At 62.2% G+C, this 20,126-nt stretch overlaps 2 protein-coding genes across 7 annotated transcripts; both read right to left on the bottom strand.

Annotated features, from left to right (window-relative positions):
• Positions 1 to 57: 57 nt before the first annotated feature.
• Positions 58 to 11,532, bottom strand: DMPK (DM1 protein kinase). 5 transcript variants are annotated; one of them, XM_025849757.2, is made up of 15 exons: positions 10,921 to 11,532; positions 8,517 to 8,608; positions 8,148 to 8,231; positions 7,963 to 8,058; positions 7,250 to 7,398; positions 6,821 to 6,914; positions 6,314 to 6,520; positions 5,981 to 6,229; positions 5,178 to 5,263; positions 3,579 to 3,690; positions 2,681 to 2,844; positions 2,463 to 2,560; positions 2,244 to 2,290; positions 1,860 to 1,949; positions 58 to 1,521 (listed from the first exon to the last, which is right to left on the bottom strand). In XM_025849757.2, the coding sequence occupies exons 1-15, from the start codon at positions 11,078 to 11,080 to the stop codon at positions 1,369 to 1,371; spliced, it is 1,881 nt and encodes a 626-aa protein (XP_025705542.1). In that variant the 5' UTR covers positions 11,081 to 11,532; the 3' UTR covers positions 58 to 1,368. The 5 variants fall into 5 exon arrangements, with proteins under 5 accessions (XP_025705542.1, XP_025705543.1, XP_073742646.1 ...); XM_025849758.2 differs by having other exon boundaries at positions 1,860 to 1,945; XM_073886545.1 differs by having other exon boundaries at positions 1,860 to 1,945; positions 5,966 to 6,229; positions 10,921 to 11,530.
• A 967-nt stretch (positions 11,533 to 12,499) lies between these two features.
• Positions 12,500 to 19,586, bottom strand: DMWD (DM1 locus, WD repeat containing). 2 transcript variants are annotated; one of them, XM_025849981.2, is made up of 5 exons: positions 18,994 to 19,586; positions 17,542 to 17,724; positions 14,295 to 15,605; positions 13,381 to 13,455; positions 12,500 to 13,045 (listed from the first exon to the last, which is right to left on the bottom strand). In XM_025849981.2, exons 1-5 carry the CDS (start codon positions 19,432 to 19,434, stop codon positions 12,998 to 13,000), a joined length of 2,058 nt encoding a protein of 685 aa, XP_025705766.1. In that variant the 5' UTR covers positions 19,435 to 19,586; the 3' UTR covers positions 12,500 to 12,997. The 2 variants fall into 2 exon arrangements, with proteins under 2 accessions (XP_025705766.1, XP_073742649.1); XM_073886548.1 differs by lacking the exon at positions 13,381 to 13,455 and having other exon boundaries at positions 18,994 to 19,584.
• Positions 19,587 to 20,126: the final 540 nt, after the last annotated feature.

Below are 20,126 nucleotides of genomic sequence, written 5' to 3'. Positions count from 1 at the left end.
TGTGCCTCAGGCTCAGGGCCTCAGTTTCCCCATCGGGACAACGGAGAAGGTAACGGGCCGTCCGGGAGGGCTAAGGGCGCGAAGCCACCTCCGCCCCGAGACTAAGCTTCTGCACGCCTCCGTCTCCAGAGTCCTCCGAAGGCCCCCCCACTCCCCCATCGCCGCCTGCGCTCCGCCCCTCGGAATTCCCGGCTCCGCAGGGGGGCGGGTCTGGCAGGGAGAAGGGGCGGAGGAAACGGGTTAGAAAGTTTGCAGCAACTTTTCCTGAGCAAGTCTCTGGAACGGAGGCGCGTGGCCCGCGCAGGCGCAGTGGTAGGAGGATGGCCGCGCGCGCAGCCGGCCCAGCCCCCTTCTTCCCGGGGAGCGGGTGGCACAGCTGGGCCACAGCTGGACAGGGGGCGGTGCCTCCTGGTGGCTCGCTAGCCATCTCCTCTTGGCCGGATGCCGAGGCCACGCCCCTCAGCGTCCCCACCCCCAGCCCCAGCCCTGATTCGTCAGCTCTGCGGCCCGCTAGCCTCCCGCCAGGCCATTGGCTGCCTCCACTCGACTTCCGATTGGCCCCCTGAGCAGGCTCCTTCTCGCAACGCAAAGAGAGCGGACACCCGGGACTTCAGAGCTTTGGGCAAGACGGGAGGGCCTTTTATTCGCGAGGATCGGGGGTGGGGTCCTAGGTGGGGAGAGACAATAAATACTGAGGAATGTCGGGGTCTCAGTGCATCCAAAACGTGGGTTAGGGCGCTGGGGTCCTGGAGCCTGTCAGCGGGTCGGAGGACAGGTCAATAAATACCCAAACTGCCGAGGCGGGCGGAGCCTGCGGTGGCTCCGAGAGCCGCTTACGTGAGGAGGGTGCGGGAGTCCCCGAAAAAGCGGGGCTGGCAAAAGCACAAGGTTCCCGAGAGAGCGGGCGGAGCTCGCACTAGACGTTAGCCGCGGGAGGAGAACGTTCCCAGGATAGCAGGGCCTCATGCGCAAGGATTGGTGGTCTGCGAGCCGACGGGGGCGGAGGGGGAGGAGGCGGGGAGGGTGAAAAATTGATGGCCGAGCCCTGGCCCTGCTGCCTTCTCTAGATCGCAGTTTGCCCATACATGTCGGGGCCTCAGCCAGGCCGCAGGAAGGAAGTGGTCTGCGCTCTCCCCGCCCCCCCCACAACAGCAGCTGCAGCATTCCCGGTTACAAGCCTTCCAGGAGCCCCGTGCTCCGACCGCGGGCCCGGCTCCTCCCTCCCCGGCCGCCAGGGGGCGGGCCCGGATCACAGGGCTGGAGCTGGGGCGGACACCCACGCTTGGAACGGTGTGAACGCGGAGGCGGTGGGAGCGGCTTCTGGGCGGTGCCCAGGTCACCCAACCCTCCGGCTTGGGGTTCTAGGGTTCAGGGGGCGAAGGCGGCTCCTGGGTGGCGCCAGACCGGGGCGAGATGGTCGGCGCAGGCCACCAACCCAGTGCAGCCCAAGGCGGCGGCAGCAGCCAGAGCAACGGCGAACAGGAGCAGGGAACGCGCCTCCGATAGGTTAGGCTTAGGGACCTGCGGACAAGAGGGCGGGATCAGGTCCCCGCGGCACGGCCCACCGATTGGCTCCTGAGACTCGCCACGCCTACGCCCATAGGTGGGTCCACAAGCCTCTCTGCACTGCGCCCCGCCCCCGCGGGCAGCTGCGGTTGGTCCGCTGGCAAGCCTCAAGTCTTGTCGGAACTCGCCACTGGCTGCTTCCTAGCGGCCTGTGCTGATTGGCTGCCCGGGCATCCTCCCTCCCCGCGGCGGGCCCGGCCCGACAGAGGCGCAGCTAAGCAGACGCGGCTTGGGGTACGTGGAGCGAGGAGGGGGCGCGGCGGCGGCGGGCGGGCGTGAGAAGCCGGACGTACCCTGGCAGGGAGCAGCAGGTGGCGGCGGTGCATGGGGCCTGGCCCCACCAGCGGGCATTGGCCCAGAGCCACGGCCGGGGGGCCATCTAGCTGGAGAGAGAAGGGACAGGTGACCCGATCGGAGCCCAGCCCGGCCCGGCCGCCCTCGGCAGGGGGCGAGAGACAGCGGAGGGAGTCGGGGAAGGAATCGAGGGAGATCCTAGACGGGATCTGGTTAGAGGCCTGAACCGAGGGATATCTGGTGGGGGGGGGGGCTGCATGGAGGGTGTCTGCCGTCTGGAACCCCCAAGAGATAGGGTGATCCCTAAATCTGGACGGGGAGACAGGGGCGGGGTCTGCAGAAGGGCCAGCAGGCTTGATACAGGGGAAAAAGAGGGGTCTTACATGGGAAGGTGGATCCGTGGCCCCGGGACTGGGGACCCCCGTGACAGCTGGAAGGAGAAGAGAGAGGCATAGGGCGCGTGGAGGGACGGAGGAGGGCGGTGGCGCGGCGTGCCCCAGCCTGGGCCCCTCGCCCTCCCCCAGGTGTCCACACACGCCGGGGGCCCACCTCCCCGCCACCCCCCCGTCGCCCTCGGGAAAGGGGACGTCTGAGGGACTCGCCTGCGTCTCCCCCGGCCTGCAGCAGCTCCATCCGCTCCTGCAGCTGCCGGACATGCGCCTCCAGCTCTCGGTTCCGGGCCTCGGCCTCACGGAGCTGACTGCGGGGAGGAAAAGACCGTGAGAGAAAAAAAAAAAAAAAAGACAAGACCGTGAGCCCGCCCGGACCCGAGCGAGACAGGCTGCTGGCGGTAGAGAGGCCCTGGCGCCCCGACCCCGACCTGGCAAAGCTCTGGTTAGCCGTGCGGATGGCCTCCAGCTCCCGGCTCAGGCTCTGCCGTGTAAGCACCTCCTCCTCCAGGGCCTCCTGGAGCTCCCGCAGCGTCACCTGGGCCTCCTGGGCCTCCGCCGAGGCTGGAATGGCCTCCGGAACCGCCGTTTCAGCCTGCGGGCGGGACGCGCTTAGGGCTGCCTGCCTGTGGCTCCTGCGGGGCACCCAAGACCTGGGCACAGGTTCTAGGCTGAGACCCCCCCCCCCCCAACTGTCCTCTAGATCTCTGGGAATCCTCACAGCTCCTGCAGTGACCCAGGTCTCCTCCTTCCCTAACTAACCCCAGCCCCTGGTCTGGGCCCTTCCCACCCACCTTCCACACACGGGAACCAAAGGGCTGTTCCTAAAACTAACCCAACTTGACCGTGGCCCCCTCTCTCCCCGGCCCTCAGCGCCCTCAGGGGAACGCCTGCCTCACCAGAAGGCCCTGTTTGGTTTGTTTCCTGATGGCCTGTCTCCCCTCCCCTCATCCTCCTCCAGCCTCCTCCTGGAACAAGTCAGCCTTGCCACCCTCCTTTCCTGTTCGAGAATAAACCTTTGCCTTGAAGTTCTGTCCGCTGACCAGCGAGTGGGTACTTTTCCTCCCATGGATGGTCCTCCCCCTCCTCCTCCTTCTCTTCCGGGTTGCCCCTTCCCAGAGTCCCCCTCCTCCCACACACAATGGCCTGTTTTAATTTCTTCATAGGGATCGTCTCGGACTGAAGTAACTTTGTCTCTACTGTGTTTTCTGTTGCTTTCTGTCAAGTGAGCTCCCAGAGGGCTTAGCACCCCACAGCATGCAACACCCCGGAAGCCCTTGCCTTTCTCGCCCATTCGTCCCTGACTGACCTTCTCCTCCAAAGACTCACTGTTTCCTCCGGTGGGGTCACCGTGGCCTCGGGGCTGGGTGCTTGCACAGGTGGCTCAGGCAACGGCTCGGCCTCCAGTTCCATGGCCGTGGGGCCTGGGACCTCCTCGTCCCTGGGGAGAGGAACAGGGCAAGGGGAGGGAGAGCTAGGCCCCCTCGAGATGTTGCCCCGCCCCTGGATTTAGAGCCAGGACTCCCTCTCCTGTGGCCATGGGAGAGCCAGACCCTGAAGACCCCCTAGTGTGAGGAAGGGAGAGAGAGAGGGGAACTGATTTGCCAGGTTGGTGTGACAGGTCCCCTTCTTGTTAGTAAAGGCCTGCCCTTCGCATGGCCTCATGGCCCTGGGAGCCGGCCTCTCTGCACCTTCTGGCAGATCCTGGGCTCCAGATACCCATGCTCTGGGGTCGGCTCATCTCCCTCTCCATGTGACCTTTGCAGACCCCTCTCCTTTGGACGTCAGGACAGTGAGGGGGGACCCCACCCAACTCTAAGCCACCTCCAAAGACACGGTCTTTTTCTGGTCATCAGCCCCCTGCCCCCACCATCCCCAGCTGCTGGGAAGAGGTCACACTTTCCCGGGGAATATGAAATTGCAATAAAAGTGGATGTTGCCTCCAACCCAACGCTCCCTCTAGTGGAAACAGGTCTCAAGGGCCTGATGAGCCCGGTGAGCACGGAGACCGAGCTGAGGCTATTCATCCAGCTGGGTTATAACAGAGATGGACTGATTGCGTCCCGACCTGCCCAGTGAGGAGAATATTGCACAATAGCTCATGCTTTTGTTCATTCATGGTAAGAAATGGCATTTGTGGGGCACCTGGGTGGCTCAGTTGGTTAAGCATCTATGTTCGGCTCAGGTCATGATCCCAGGGTCCTGGGATCGAGTCCCGCATCGGGCTCCCTGCTCAACGGAGAGCCTGCTTCTCCCTCTGCCTCTGCCGCTCCCCCTGCTCGTGCTCTTTCTCTCTCTCTGACAAATAAATAAATAAAATCTTAAAAAAAAAAAAAAAGGGGGCTTTGGGCGCCTGGGTGGCTCAGTCGTTAAGTGTCAGCCTTCGGCTCAGGTCATGATCCCAGGGTCCTGGGATCGAGCCCCGCATCGGGCTCCCTGCTCCGCGGGAAGCCTGCTTCTCCCTCTCCCACTTCCCCTGCTTGTGTTCCCTCTCTCGCTGTGTCTCTCTGTCAAATAAATAAATAAATAAATAAATAAATAAATCTTTAAAAAAAAGGCTTTATAGTTATGAGTGATTCAACGAGTTTGTATTCTTTTAAGATCAATTTAGAAATTCTAAACTTATTTTCTAAGATTCTGAGGTCCCATGACTGTACTAGAAATCTGAAAGTGGAAGGTTGGAAGATTCTGGAAGGCCGAGTCTGTGGCTCTGAGGTTTTACAACTGAATCTAAAACTTCACAGTACTTATGGTCTGAGATTTTAAGGTCCTACATCTCTGGACTCCTAATAGTCCGCGGTGCCAAGGCGGGAAAGTTCCAAGATTGATCCTGCAATTCTACTGGGTGCCCCTGGACAGCGTCCTGGGACCTCTGGAGGCTGGCACCACTTGTCCACTCCTCACAGGCCGCCCAGGGGCACTGCCTACCTGAGGGCCATGCAGGAGTAGGAGTAGCCCACAAACGGCAGGTGGACCCCCAGTGGCATGCCTTCCCGCATGTCCGTCAGCGTCTCCTATACAAGAGAAACACAGATGTGGAGTGACCTGTGCTTGTCAGAGCTGGTCCCTCGCCCCTTCCCAGTCTGGCCTTAATACCTGCTCCCACTATCCTAAGTGGCCCCTCCCTCATTTTCTTTCATTGTGTCCTGGCGGCTCCCCTCGGGGTACTCTCCACGCTGTACTTAGATACTTCTCCAGGCTGTAAGTGGACGAGGGCAGGGGCTGGGGCTGGCTTGGTCCCTGTGTGTCCCCAGCAGCACCCGGCACAAGGGCACCCAGACTGAACACGCGCTCACTCGGGATAGTTTGTGTCACAGTTGAGAAAGAGATGGCCTGAGAGAGATTCCTCCGCGCCGTGGTGCTTTCCTGCCTCTCACTTCTCATCCCTCCAGGTCTCAGCTCAAATAGTGCCTCCTCCAGGAAGCCCTCCAAGACTTTCCATGCTGGGTCAGGAGCCCCTCTCCCTGCCCTCCCCTGTTCACCCCCCCCCAGCTCTCTGGACCATCATTGTCTGGGGACCAGTCTATGTTCCCCACTGGACTGGGAATCCAGGTCACCGCTGGGTTCCCAGCACTGGGCGGGCACAGAGCAGGTCCTCTGGGGGAGGGATGATTTCAAGACCTCAGGAGATGGGTACTATTCTAAGCCCAACTTTCTGGGTAGGGGATGAGGGGGGGAGGAATACCCTCTGCCCAGCAGGGGTCGCAGGTACCTACCCCGCCCCCGCTCACCATGGCAGTGAGCCCGTCTTCCACCACATCGAAGTTGCACGTGTCAGTGGCACCCTCAAAATCCGGCGTAAAAGGGGGCACGCTGTCTCGAAGACCATCCCAGTCAAGGCCAAAGAAAAAAGGATGATTCTGGAAATCACCTGCTCCGTCCCGGCCCAGCCGCATCTCAGGGGGACACAGCAGCTGCTGGATGAGGTCTCGAGCCTCCTCAGGGACCCCCGCATCGGTCAGGGGTAGAGACAGGTGCTCCTGCCAGAGGGAGAGGGAAAGCGGGGGACGTTGGCCTGTCAATATGCGTGGACGGAGATCAGGGGTTCCTCTGGCCGTGCTCACCTTGTAGTGCACAATCTTGCCGTAGGTCTCAGCCGTGGAGTCGGCGTAGAAGGGCGTCTGCCCGTAGAACATTTCATAGGCGAACACTCCCAGCGCCCACCAGTCACACTCGGGCCCATAGCTGCCCATCCCGGGGCCGCCGCCCACGGCCTGCAGGATCTCCGGGGACAAGTAGTCCGGGGTGCCCACAGCCACCAGCGACCGCACCTGAGCCAAAAGGTGCAGAGCTGGGCTCGGCCCCGCCCCTCCGAGCTCTGGCCCCGCCCCTCCCAACCACGCCCCGAGTGCTTAGTCCCTCCCCTTGCCTGCTCTGACCCGGAGCCGCTCACACACTTAGGCGTGGGTGCCCTCCTTCTCTTTCCCACTCCAAATCTGGTCGTGCCCCCACCCTAACTCTACCTGTGTGCCTCAGCCCCGCCCCCACACTCTGCACTTCCGGTCCCCCCACCTGACCCCACTCCTCTTTGGTGGCCCGAGCTGCTCAAAGCAGCGCACCGCATGGCTCACCGTTCCGTCTGCCCGCAACTTGAGGCAGGAGCCAAAGTCGGCCAAACGGATGTGGCCGCAGCGGTCCAGTAGGATGTTGTCGGGTTTGATGTCCCTGCGCAAACGGAAGGAGAGGGTGGGGGATAAGTGAGCCTCCCTCCATCCAGCTCACCAGGCTCCACCCCTCCAGGCAGCACGGCCTCGGGTCCCCACCCTCTTAGGGACCGTGCTCTCCGATTGCGGTCCCCCCCCTTAGGGAATTCTGCAATTCTGACCCCCACTCCTCTGTCTCTGTCCCCAGTGGTCCCAACCAATGAGGTCCCTCTCCAGGCCCCACCCCCTCTGGGCTCCAACCTTGGCGGTACCCTGCCCCCTGCCCGGGTGCAACTTTCGCTTTCCCTCTCTGGGCCCCGCCCTCAGCCCCAGCCCCTCAGCCCCTGCGGCGCCCACCTGTGTACATAGCCCAGCCGGTGCACTGAGTCTATGGCCATGACAATCTCGGCCAGATAGAAGCGCGCCATTTCGGCCGGGATCCGCTCCCCAAACTTGCTCAGCAGCGTTAGCAGGTCCCCGCCCACGTAGTACTCCATGACCAGGTACTGGCAGGGGGCGTGTCATGGGGGAGGTCAGTCGCACCCCTCGGCGCTGACCGATGATAGCCCGGGACAAAGACTCCCGCAGATGCCCCAACCCTGGGCAGAGACTCCGTAGCCCCAGCCCCAAGGGAGCCCAAGAGATTCCCAGGCCAAATCAGAGACACCCCCCCCCCCCGCCAAAACCTAATTCTCCCAGGATGTCACTGGACAGACAGAGCGGGAAAGAGAGCCCAGAGAGCTCCCAGTGCCTAAAGTACAGAGCCTAAATACCCTGCCCAGGGACCCCCACATAGATTGTAGAGAGCTATTCCAGTCCAGGTAAGAGATCCGCCCCCCGCCCCCCCGCTTCCGACGGTGGCATCTTTACAGGGTCCTCTGGAATCAGCCCGGGGAAAAGAGCGGTAAGGGACATCTCCCATCCCGGGAAAGGAAGACCAATTCCTCCCACACCCAGAGACACCGCTGCCATTTCGAGACAGCCTAGAATTTCTCCCTGACCCCGCCTCGTTCACTGACAGCCTCGGGATCGGGGTCCGTCTCCCTAGTACCCCCGGGTCCGGGGCTCACCAAGTAGTTCTCATCCTGGAAGGCGAAGTGCAGCTCCGTGATCCAGCGCCGGTCCCCGTTCACCAACACATCCCTCTCTTCGCGGAAGCACGACACCTGCGGGGCACCCGGAGGCACTGAAGCGGCCGGGAGCCAGAGCGGGGGTGGGTGATCCTAGCGCCCTGCACATCCGGCCCCGCCCTCACCTCGCCTCTCTTCAGCATGTCCCATTTATTCATGATCTTCATGGCATACACCTGGCCCGTCTGCTTCATCTTCACCACCGCCACCTGAAGGCCGAAACAGGGTGACTGGGGGCAGAGGTGGCGGGGGAAACACGCGGGCTCGCCGAGACTGGAGTCCACCCGTAACACAACCTACTCGTGGCTCCGCCCCACGATTAACGCCACGCCCAGCGGCCTCAGGCCCCGCCCCCGCCCGGCTGGTGTAGGCTTGCTCAACTCAAGTCATTCATCAATTTCTAAGGTCCCGCCCCAAACCCCTGGGTCCCGCCCACTGCACGAAAAGTCGCGTCCCCTGCTCCGCGGAGCTTGTAGCCGCCGCTCAAGCCTCACCTCACTGAACGCCCCGCGTCCGATCACCTTCAGAATCTCGAAGTCATCCCTCTGCAGTCGGGCTTCCTTAAGCCTCGCCGCGATGGGTTCCACTGGGGGCCGGGGGGAGGTGAGAACCGAGGGTAACTGGGATTGACACTGGAGACGGGAGGAAGTCCCACCCTCTGCCCCTCAGTCTCCCCCTCTCTGTCCCTCCTCGGTCTCCTCTGTCCCTTGTTCTCTCCTCTCTCTGTCTCTCTCCTAGGACTGTCAGCCTCCCAAAGGCTTCCCGGCAAAAACACTGTGTGAAGTTTTGGGGACCCCAAACTGCCCTCCTACAGAAAAAAAGGTGGGATGCCTGAGGAACCCCTTTTTGGGAAGAGCATTGGGCCAGAGGGGCTCTAGTGGGTGCAGGTGGAGAGGGCGGGCTCTCTTCTGAAGAACAGAAGATGTGAGTTCCCAGTCCTTAGGGGCCCCCTGAGCTTCAGTTCCCACCCCTACTCTGGCTGGGAGTGGGAGTGCCTGCCAGGCCCACACCCGGGTTCTCAGTCTGTCTCAGGTCCTGTCCTGGAACATTCAGTTTAGTCCAGCACCTCCAGGTTTAGAGGCTGCTGGTTTTGGACACTTTGGGAAACACTGGATTTGGGGATGGGGCCCCGAGAGGGAACAGGAGAGGAAGACAAAGCCCGCATGGGCCCAAATTCCAAGCTCTATAGTGTATTCGTTCTGTCCTCAACTCCAGGAAGAGGGCTTCTTTAGTCACCCCTCATTTACGGGAGGCCCCCCATTTACTGGAGGCCCCTCATTTAGGGGAGGCCTTTACGTGGCTCAGAAGGGTGAAGAGGTTGGCCCGAAGTCCTACAGCTAGGAATGTTAAGGAGGGCAGGTAGGCAGGGGAAGGCCCAGGTGGAGGGGATGCAGGGGCACAGGAAGAGGGAGGACCCTGGGGACTTGGGAGGCAGGACAGAGAGAGGGACGGGTTCAAGTGAAAGTAAGGGGAGATGGAGTGGGCTATGGCAGGGAGAGACAGGCCCCCATGAGTTTCGAGGTTCGGGAGAGCGGGCCGGCAGGGAAGAACCAGCCAGGGCCCGGGACGGGGGAGGGAGGAGAGAGCCAAGATGTTGAGCCCTTTTAAGGCAGCAGGAACCCAGGCCCCCTCCCCCGCCCCGGGCAGCCTAGCAGGGGAGGGGCCGCAGGATGCTGCTCAGGCCACAAAAGGAGTGCTCCTTACTGGAGAGCCCAGACCCCTGCCCCCAGCTCCGGGCTCAGTTTACCCTGCTAGCTCAACTTCACGCTCTGCAAAATCGGGCTGAGAGAGTTACTAAGGGCTGGGGGAGGCGGGGAGAAAGTTCTTCCAGGGGCTGAGTGGCCCGGCCTTTGGTGTCCACCTTCCTATCTGCGAAATGGGAGGGACAGGAGCGAGGCCTGGGTCAAAAAGCGATGAACACAAGAAACGAGGGAGCGCGGGAAGCAGAGAGACAGAGACATACAGAGCCCAAGGACCGAGTGCAAGCCCCTGAGGGACAAACCAGTGCAAGGACAGAGTGGCAGGGTGTCAGAGAGACGGAAAACCAAGTGAGCCTGAGTCCTGGGGTGGAGGAGGGGAAGAGGCGGACAAGGCCAGAGGTGGAAGCATCTTCCCTTCAGACCTGTCTCCAGGGAAAGACCTGGCCAGAAGGGACTTTGTGGGAGAGCCCGAAGGTCGGAAGTCATGAGAACCAGGGACCTGGGGAGCTGCCCCATGCAAACTAGACAGACCAGGGCTGGTGGAGAGGGGGGTGGCCAGGCCGTAGAAAGTGGGCACACCCAGAACCTGAAATTGTCCCTCCTCCATCCAGGGGGTGGGGGTGCTGGGTGGCGCCTGTCTGCGGAGCCGGTTCTCCCCCAGGGCCTGAGTGGCCGCACCCTCCCAGTGCCTGGGCACCTGTTGGGGCAGCGGGAGACGCTGGCGCTGAACACCTGCCCACTGGCCGCACCCCTGGCAGCTGCCCCATGCTGTCCCTTCCACCTGCCCCCGTGCTCTGGGAGGCCAGGGTGGAGAGCCATGGGGCACATCTTGGTGGTGGTGGAGGGGGGGGTCCTAGGATCCGGGGCTCCCAGCATGTCCCTAGGCCTAGACCTTGGGGAGGGGGTACAGAAGGACCACGGGAGGCCGTGCCCAGTCCAGCCTACCATGGCTCCCAGGTCACAGTTCGGAGTTATGGCTGCCCTAGCCTCTGCTGACCCCAGCCTGCCCTGCCAGGGTGGCACAGGGGTAGGGACATGCCACCCTAGGACCCAGGACCAAGTTCTGGGCTCCTGAGTCCGAGGCTCTCCCACGTCCACCTTGACCCCACTATCAGCCCTGGTGCCCGGCCCCATATCCTGCCTCTGCCCTGCCCCTACCGCCCCCCAATCTGTGCCACCCACGACGGCAGGCACTCACCCCACTGCAAGAAGTCGGCCACATACTTGTCCTGGGCCAGGTCGGAGGCACCCAGCTCCTGGTGGACGCCCAGGAGAAGGTCGAGCAGGGGCTCCAGCCCCAGGAAGCCAGGGTCCAGCGCCAGCTGCTGGAGCCGCCTCAGCCGCACCTCGGCTGACATGTCGGGCAGGCAGCACCATGGCCCCCTCCCCGGGCCAGGGGCTCGGGGTCCTCCGGTCACGGGGCCTGGCAGCCCCTGTCCAGGCCTTGGGGCTCTGGCTGCATGTCTGCCTGTCCCTGGCTGTCCCCTGGGCCTCTCTGGCCACTTCTCTCTGCTGCTGAGGCCTCCTCCCCTTCTCCCCACCCCTCGGGGCGGCCCCCTCCCGCCTCCCAGCCTTAACCCCTCAGGAGCCAGGCCCCCCAACTCCCTCCTGCCGGGGCCCCTCAGAACACGTCAGTGTGAGATGGGGGTTGGAGAACCTCAACTCTCCCACGATGCCTGCCCCCCCCAAAACAGGCGGAGCACAGAAGTAGCTACAGGTGTGGCAGATGCCAAAGATGAGCCCTCCCATTCTGAGGGGGCCAATGAAGGTTCAGAACGATCGGGCAACACCCTTCTCGAGCCCTGGAATTGGGGTGGGGGAGAAAGGGGTGAGGCCTGGGAAGGGGGGGCAGGAGGCCAGGGAAGCTTCGCGGGTGACTCAGCCACAGAGTCAGACTTTGGGATGGTTTAAATTTAGCCCTCAGGCCCTCTGCTTTACACGGACTTTTTTTTGGCAGGAGGTGGGGAAGGGGTGGTGAGAGAATGGGGAAGGGAGGCCCTCAGGAGCCAGGACCAGGGGTGACCCACTGGCCAAAGCCTGCGGGAGGCAAAGGAGCCCCCAAAATAGCTCCTTGGACCCTGGCCGCACAGCCACATTCCTGCCCGGGCTAGGATTAGAAACAGAAACATTTCGGGGGGTGGAGGGCAGAGCGGGAAGACACCCCTCCCTGCAGCTCCAGAGAGCCGGCCAGGAGGGATTTTCGTTATTCTCGGCAGGGGTGGGCAGCGCTCTGGGAGGACACCATGATCTCCAGCTGGCTCTGGATGCCTGTGCCCTGAGCCTGGAGGCCTGAGGCAGCGGGAGGCAAGCCTTGGGGCACGTTCTGGGCACCTCAGGAGCTACCTGAGGGACCCACCTGGGCAGCCCCCCCCCCCCCCCCCCCCCCCCCCCCCGCCCCCGTCGGGCCCCCCCGGGGCCCGCCGGGGGGCCCCCCCGGGGCCCCCCCCCCCCCCCCGCCCCGTATCTGACCTGGACAGTTCGGGCACTTTCAAACTGGGAAGGAGGCCCCGGCGGCACTCTCTCCTCCAGAGTTGGGGGTTCTGGGGGCTCAGGGCTGGAGGCCTGGCACGTGGGTGACCCACCAGCTATGTGCCCGGAGTCAATCCCTCCTCTGGCCTTCAGCTCGTCCGGCTATGAGAACGGAGCAGGGAGGGCACCAGGTCGGGGGACAGGCAGGGCCTCTCTTCCTTTGGTGTTATAGCTGGGTTCTAGGGCTGCTGCTAAAGTGCACGCACACTCCCTCCCTCCACACCTCCCAGACGGGACCAGAGACGCTGTGAAAACAGGGAACTTTAGTATAAATAAGAGGTCCTGGGGGACAGGGAGGGCCCCGAGGGGCTTCCATAATTTAACACTCTTCAAAAGCACAAACAACAGCAAGGGCAGGGTGGGGGCCAGGGGAGGGGTGGGCCACCCCAGCCCTGCCCACAGGAGGAGGGGCACACTGCAGAGCTTGTGGGCGGGGAGTCTCTCCCCCAGGAGTGACCAGTCACATGCTGGGGACAGGGATGAGGTGAACACTGATGTTTCAGAGGAAGGGGTCATTGTACTTGGCAGTGGGTGGGGACAAGGCTGAGGCCACACGGGCCACTACATCCCCCCAAGTGTCTGGGCCGGTCTGGGGGACCCTGACCCCCAAATTTGTGCAGGGCAAGGGACTGGAGCAGTCCATCCATCATGGTTAGTCTTGTTAATACGTTGATCCGTGAGGTCAGCGGGAGGGTTATGGCTAGGAGGCGGGGAACACTGTGGGGGGAACCCCGACATCCATGGCTTCACACCACTGTGCCGCTCGGGGAGTTGCCTGGCTGGGAGGAGATGCCCTGGGGAAGATGAGAGGGGAGACAGGAGGGTTAGAGACCACCTGGGGCTCCCACCAGTCCCGTGGGGAGGGAGCCAGCCCGGAGTCCCCAAGGCGGCTGCCACCCTGGCCTTGCCATTCAGTCCACCCCAGAGCCCCCCAGACAGAGGCCGCTGCTCTAGGTCGGGAACTCCCAGCTCCGCTAGCTTCCCTGGCCCCGCAGGCGGCACTCTTGGACAATAATTAAAGCGCTTGGGTGGTCCTGAGCAGAGGATGGGGGTAGGGGTGGAGAGGATGGGGGGTAACTCAGGGCCCTGACTGGGCAGGTGGGGGGGGAGAGCTCAGGGACAAGCCTACCTCTACCACTGACTTGCTGGGTGACCTGGGCCAACTTCCTTCCCCTGTCTGGGCCTCGGCCTCCTCGTCTGTGAACTAGGGAGATAGAGGGGTCTCTTTCAGGACTCGCCAGACTCCCCAAATCCCAACGACCCTGCGTCTGAGACTGTGTCATGGAGTTCTAAGGATTCAAGACCCTACAATTCTAAAACCACTCTTTGAGGGAACCAAGCCACAGGCCTCAGGCCTAGCACCCTGGGCACACAAGCCCAAACCCTGTGAAGCTGAGCCCTCTGAGACAAGAGCTCCAAAGATGGAAGGCGCCAGGCCTGTGCTCCCCCCCTTCTGGGGTCTTCCTGAAACCCCAGTGCTGCCCCAGGAGGTGGACACATCCATCTACCACCCACCTTCAAGGCTCCCTAAGAGGTGACGGAGGTCAGCAAGGAGTGGTGACTTGCCCAAGGTCGCACAGGGAGCAGCCCCAGAACCCAAGCTGGGATTCCATGAGCTGGGGCTCCAGAGTCTGAGATTCAGGCCGGAAGGCGGGCCCACAGGCTCAGTGTTGCCCGCAGAATTTGACCCACATTGTTCAAATGGTTCACAATTCACAAATCGTATGTCCCATAGAAACACAGACTTGGCTTCGAGTGACAAGTGGTAAGGCCCGGCTGTGCTGGGCCCACTGGCCGCCCTTCAGATAGCTGGCCATGGTCCTCACCACTCCTGGCTGTCTCTTCTACCCAACCCTCTCTCTGCTGCCACGGAGAGTTCTAGAAGCCTGGTACTCTTAAGATCTGAGAGGTCTTGCTCTGGGATGCTAAGATTTCCCTGGCTTCCCCTCATCCCACAGGGCTAAAGGCTATGACTGCAACAAACCCTCCTGCCCATGCCCGCCTCCTCCTGGGCCCTGGGTCGGCCGGCATGGGGCCACTCACCGCCTTGCCCGGCCGGGCCCAGGTACAGATGAGGCCCTCCTGGCAGGCAGTGATGATACAGTCCTCCAGGAAGAGGAGGACCGTGAGCCGCTCCTGGGCGATCTTCTTGCACACCAGGGGCTCGAGCAGGGGCACCTCGTGGATGCGCGGGCACAGCGCGGTGCCCAGCACCTTGGCTGGGTCCAGCCGGCTGCGGGGGGCGGGGCCGCTGGGCTTGTCCCCGCCGCCGCCCCCGCCCCCGCCGCCCCCGCCGCCGCCACCGCCCCGGCTGATGTTGCCGAGGCTGTGGTAGCGCTTGTGCTCCTTCTCTGACCCCCGGTCCCGCCGCTCCTGCAGCGTGAGCGTGGCAAAGCGGCCGATGCTGAACGGCGTGCCCGGCTCAGTCGTGGCGCCCGCGCCGCCCGCCTTGCCACTGCCGGCCGGGTGCGGAAGGCTGTTGGAGCGGGACAGTGAGCGGGGCAGGGGGCCGGGGCCGGGTTCGCCCCCGCGAGAGCTGCTGGCGGTGGGCGGCGTGGTGCCAGGCGTGCCGGGGAGGGTGCGGGTGCGGGCCAGGGGCGGGTGGGGGTAAAGCACGTCTTCCGTGAGGTCCCACAGGCAGAACTGCGTGTCCTGGCCCGCCGAGCCGAAGCGGTAGGTGATGGGGCCGGCTTTGGGCAGCGGGGAGAGGGGGGCTCCCCCGCCCGAGCCTGTGCCCCCCGCGTCGGGCTCTTCCTCCTCTTCCTCCTCCTCCTCCTCCTCCTCCTCGCCGCTCCGCTCCGTGTCACCACTGGCCGCTGCCGCCTCCTCGGCCCTCGTGGTGTAGGGGTCAAAGGCTACAGCGTTGACCCAGGACTTGTGGCCGTGGCCTCGGGCCACCACACGGCCCTCGGTGAAGGACCACACGGTGACCAGATCATCTTCGCCCCCCGTCACGACATAGCGCCCGTCAGGGCTCCAGCACACACACAGCAGGCCCCCAAAGTAGCTCTTCATGAGCCCCCGCAGGAGCATGGAGTCGAAGTGGAAGACGCGCAGGCAGCCGTCCTGGCTGACGCAGGCCAGGTGCCGGCCGTCGGGCGAGAAGGCAAACTCGTTGAGGGGCCCCTCGCCCACCGCCCACTTGGCCAGCGGGTTGCGGGGCGCCTTGCTCTTGGCCGCGTAGACGGCGAAGCCCTCGCCCTGCTTCAGCAGGCTGTACTGGGGCGGGGCCGAGGCGCACGGGTGGCTGACGTTGTACAGATACAGGTGGCCGCTGGCGTGCGAGGCCAGGAACAGGCTCTCGGATTCAGGCAGCCACTTCAGATAGGTCACCTTGGTCTTGTCGATCAGCCGCTGCCGGGAGAGATGGCGGGGGTTGGGGAAGGCGGTCGGCTCCTGGCCGACCTCCCCCCAGCCCGGGTTTCCCGAAACGGCCCTCAGACCTCCTCGGAGAGCTCCCCCCTCCCCCCACTGAGGGTAAGGGCTGGACCCCGGACCACAGGAACGCAAAGGAAGAAGGGCGGCCTGTGAGGCAGCCACAGGGAGCTCCACGGAGCCTTGGTGTCCCCGTCTTTGGCAAAGGGAAAAGTCCTGCTTTTCAGAGAACTCTCCTCATCGGTCTAACCCTCTCCTCTGTCTTTACCGCGTCGGGCTTCAGGCAAGAGGTCGAGTCACAGAACATCAGCTCCCCTGGGGAAGGGATCCTTATTTGTGTGGTTCACCAGTCTAGCCCCAGAGCACAGACCTGTGCGCACAGGAGGTGCCCGGACCCACGAGGGACCGCCGCGTCCCGCCAGCTGCGCATGTGCCTCTGCTTTCCCCCTCACAGCTCATGTCCAACCTTTTGCTGATACCCCGGACCTACACTCGTCTCCCCCATGAACCCCACGGCAGCCTTTCTCAAGCAGGGCTCCAGAGAGAACGGAGCCCTGAAGCCCCCTGGCGCCCATCGTACACAATGAATCAACTTCCCCAGGCATCTAAGTGGCTTCTCGTTCTTGGGAGAAGTTAAAAAAGAATCCCATCATCTCTGTGTTCTCTGGCTGAGACGAACCCTGGTCGAGAAAGGCTCTGAAAGCCAAAGTCTTTCCCACGACCCTCCAGACCCTCCAGGGGCTGGCGTCTCCCAGTTGTTTCTCAGGACCCATCTCCCACCCTCCCCTCAGGAGCTGTTCTGGCCACACAACCCTTCTGCTGTCCTGCTTCCAGGCTTTTGTCGTCGTCGTTCCCTCTCCTCAGAATGTCCTCCTCCCCTGGTGACTCTCTTGCCTCCTTCAAGTGTTTATTTCAATGTCACCCCCCTCAGTGAGGCTTTTCCTGACCAAGCCTATTTAATTTAAGCCTCACCACGCACTCCACATCCCCCATCCCCCTTCCCTGCTGGATTCTTCTCTGTGGCGCTCCCCACCTTCTGCCATACAGCATCCTTAATTCATTTGATAACTGTCTGCTCCCCAAGCTAGATGAAGGCTCCACAAAGGCAGGGCCCTCTGTTTTGCTCACTAATATGTGAGATCCCTGGTGCTTAGAACAACGCCTGGCACAGACCAAATGCTCAATAAGTATTTTGTGAATGGATGAGCTGGTGCATTTTTAATCCATTCACTGTTGTTACCCTCACTCCCTTCTGCCATTCATGCATTCTGTATATTTGGAACACCTCCTCTGAACAGGGAGAAAAAGCCAGAGGACAAGAGCAGCCCCCACCCATGGATGAGGTCGTTCCTTGGCATGTTCCTTTGGCACCAAGTCTAGCCAGGACTGAGCCATCTCCACATACGATTTCGTAATAATGGTCCCATGAGGCAGGGATGAGAATCCCATTTTGCAGAGAAGTAAAACTGAGGCTCAGGAAGGACAGTCATCTCCCCAAAACCATATAGTGAGTCAACGGTGCAGCAACGACTTGAATCCAATGCTCACGGGCCCAGAATTTGAAGATCAAGGGCTCTGGCTTCAAACAAGTCCCAACTAGAGACTAGCCTCGGCTGTCTTACGAACACCACAATCCCTAACCCATGGAGGAAAACTCAAGGACTAAAGTGTTCAGCACAGGGCTAACAGCCCAGAGGCCCTGAGCACAGCAGGTGCAGCTGTCATTATTAGCTGATATCCCACTAGCTGCTGTCCGTGACCCATGCCATATATCTATCAGCCCATCCCGTCTCTCCTGTATCCTGCCCCTCTCAGGCCTCCACTGGTCCCCAGGCAGCTGCAGTCTCATGGCAACGCTGTGTGGGTGGTAAATGGGAAAGGGGAGCCGTTCTAGGCCCCGGGGGCCCATAATCACCTCTTCATTGAACAGCTTGCTGGTGTCCTTCTTGATGAGATCCAGGTACTGCACCTGGCCAGCTGAGAATCCCACCAGCAGGGAGATGGTCTCTGTGGCAGCAGTGAACTGGTTGAAGTCATGGCAGGTGGGCTGGGTGCCCTTATAGATCCGCTTGTCAATTGGCTTGTTGAGGTCAATGGACTTGAGCAGTGGGAGAAAAGGAGTTAAAAGCTTCTACCACTGAGAGGAAGGAAGAGGGTGTTGAGGTTGGGGGAAACCACTAAAAGGAAGCAGGGTTAAATCCATAAGGGAAGTGGGTAGGTGGATGGGTGAGTGGGCAACCACAGACAGGAAGGGGGACCCAAATCACAGACCCAGTAAAGGAAAAGCCCCCTCCTCCACCCTACAGGAGACCATGGTGCCTCCTGTTGAAGTTAAAGTTGAAAACTCTAACTTTAGGGACACCCTTGCCCACAGTATCAAGGCTTGGGGTCCCCACAGTCCCTGAGCTCCAATTCCTTTCCAGTCCTGGCCCACAGACTCAACAACTCCCCCTGGATCTTGGCACCTCAATATTCCAAGCTCCCCAAAACGCAGAGTCACCCAAATCCCCAGGACTCTAACACCCAACATCCCAGGATTCTCTTTACTTTGGAGTCCCTAAATCTCAGGACCCCCATCACAGTTCGTGGACACATTAAACCTCATGGTCCCCCACATTTTTGGTCCTTCACCACCTCTGGGCTCTCAGGATCTCCATCACTTTTGGGGACCACCACAAACCCCCAAGGGTCTCATTCCCTCTGCGACCTACATCGCTCTGGAAATACCCATCACACCTGAGGATGTCCCCTTTGGGCTCTTATCACCTCCAGCTCCCCATCAGCTCAGAGATTCCCTCCAAGACCCTTATGAGATCCAGAACTCCAGCGTTCCTTAAGACTTCATATACCTGCAGGACCTCTACCACCCCTAAGTTCCTCATCAATTCCACAATTATCCTCGCCTCTGGGCTCCCAAAGTCTCAAGAGCCCCCCAACCCCCTGCAACACCTCCGGAATTGCAACACCCCTGGGTTCTCCATCACTTTCAAGCCTGCATCACCTCAGGATTCTCCATCACGGGCTGATTCCCTATCACCCAGAACCACGGGGGGTCCCATAGCATCTCAGAATCTTTCCAAAATACCACTCCAGAACCCCCACGCATAACTTGGGGATCCCGCATGACCTCAAGATTCTCCATCACCTCTAGGATGGCCAGCACCCCGGAGGGCTTCCCCGGCTCCCACCACCTTTTAGAATTCTGCATTACCTCTGGGTACCCTTCCCCCTGGGATGGCCGTCACATCGAGGATGCCTATCTCAGAAGCCCACATCCATTCGGGGACCCTTCTATCACTTCTGGATCCCCTCAGGGGGCCCTATCCTCTCTGCCAGCACCGAGGCCATCACGATGCAGGCCGCTCACCCGTTGGCTTCCGCGGCGGCAGCAGCCCGGGTAGAAATAGAGCTCGCGGCCCAAGTTGAAGCAGACGCGGTCTCCTCCGGCACCCAGCCCCGCGGGCGTGGCGGGCGGTTCCCCGGCCCCGGCGCCGTCGGGCTCCCCGAGGCGCACGAGGCTGAGGCGCACGGCGGGCAGCGCGGGCCCTGGACCCGGGCCTGCGGGCGGCGGGGACGGAGCGGAGCCCGCAGCGCCGGGGCCGGAGGACGAGGCAGGGCCGGGCGGGGGCTGCGGCGGCTGGGGCGGCGCCGGGGTCTGGGCGGAAGCCGGCCCCGACCTGCGAGCGGCGCCATCGCCAGGAAGCAGCTTGTAGAAGCCCTCGCGGGTGCGGAACTGCGACTTGATTTCCGCGCAGTCCCCCATGGCGGCGCCGGGGCCCGAGCCGCCCTCCGCGCCGCCCGCCGCCATCTTGGGCGCCCGCCCGCCCAGCCCGGGCCCCGCCGCTGCCGGACCGCCGCCCGCCACCGGGCCCCCTGCCGGAAGCCCCGGGCCCGCGCCGGAAGGGGTGGGGTGGTCACCCGGGCGACGCCTCTTCGATTGGCAATAGGATCGGGAGGCGGGATGAGCTCCGGCCGTCGCTCGGGTAACGGTTCTGGGGCTGGGGGCGGGGCGAGAGGTGGGCGTGGTCTTTGTGCCCGCGACCGACGTGTGGTTGGCTGCGGGGCGCGGCCCAGGGGGAGATGGGCGGGGTCATGGAAAAGCACAAATCCCTAGCTAGCAACGGCGCCCTGGGAACCGTTTGCCTAGCAACGGAGGGACCCTCAAGGGAAGGCCTGGTTCATAACCCGGCCTTCCCCATCACGTCACAGATGACCCCAGTGATTCTAGTGCCGCCTTAGACTTCCAACATACACCTTCCGGACCTCCAGTGTTTCCCACTGACGTCTTAAAATCCCTGACTGGCGACAGCATCTCCAGACCCTCCTCTCCAACCCTTGATGATCCCGCAGATCCCGCTGATCGCCTGCGTCTCCATAGAATTCCAAGGACTTCATCCGACCCACTACCGATTAACGTTAACCCTAAACATTTCCACATTTCCCACCAACCTCCAATATGTATCTCCATGACTTCACTATCTTCAACAACCTCACTTGGTC

The sequence above is a fragment of the Callorhinus ursinus genome, unplaced genomic scaffold (assembly GCF_003265705.2).
Source record: "Callorhinus ursinus isolate GAN/ISIS: 27379988/994484 unplaced genomic scaffold, GSC_fseal_2.0 scaffold71, whole genome shotgun sequence".
NCBI lineage: Eukaryota > Metazoa > Chordata > Mammalia > Carnivora > Otariidae > Callorhinus > Callorhinus ursinus.
The sequence above is the reverse complement of the archived record's forward strand: the minus strand, read 5'-3'. Positions and strand labels throughout refer to the sequence as shown.

Excerpts from the sequence above, each read along its gene's own strand:
- DMPK (XM_073886545.1), bottom strand. The coding sequence starts at position 11,080 with ATGTCAGCCGAGGTGCGGCTGAGGCGGCTCCAGCAGCTGGCGCTGGAC. Across the intron at positions 6,915-7,249 it reads CGGCTGGGCTATGTACACAG|GGACATCAAACCCGACAACA; the intron begins GTGGGCGCCGCA and ends CCGTTTGCGCAG. Across the intron at positions 6,230-6,313 it reads GCAAGATTGTGCACTACAAG|GAGCACCTGTCTCTACCCCT; the intron begins GTGAGCACGGCC and ends TCCCTCTGGCAG.
- DMWD (XM_025849981.2), bottom strand. The coding sequence starts at position 19,434 with ATGGCGGCGGGCGGCGCGGAGGGCGGCTCGGGCCCCGGCGCCGCCATG. Across the intron at positions 13,456-14,294 it reads GGGCCCGGCCGGGCAAGGCG|TTCACAGACGAGGAGGCCGA; the intron begins GTGAGTGGCCCC and ends CTATCTCCCTAG. Across the intron at positions 13,046-13,380 it reads CCAGCAAGTCAGTGGTAGAG|GGCATCTCCTCCCAGCCAGG; the intron begins GTAGGCTTGTCC and ends CATCTTCCCCAG.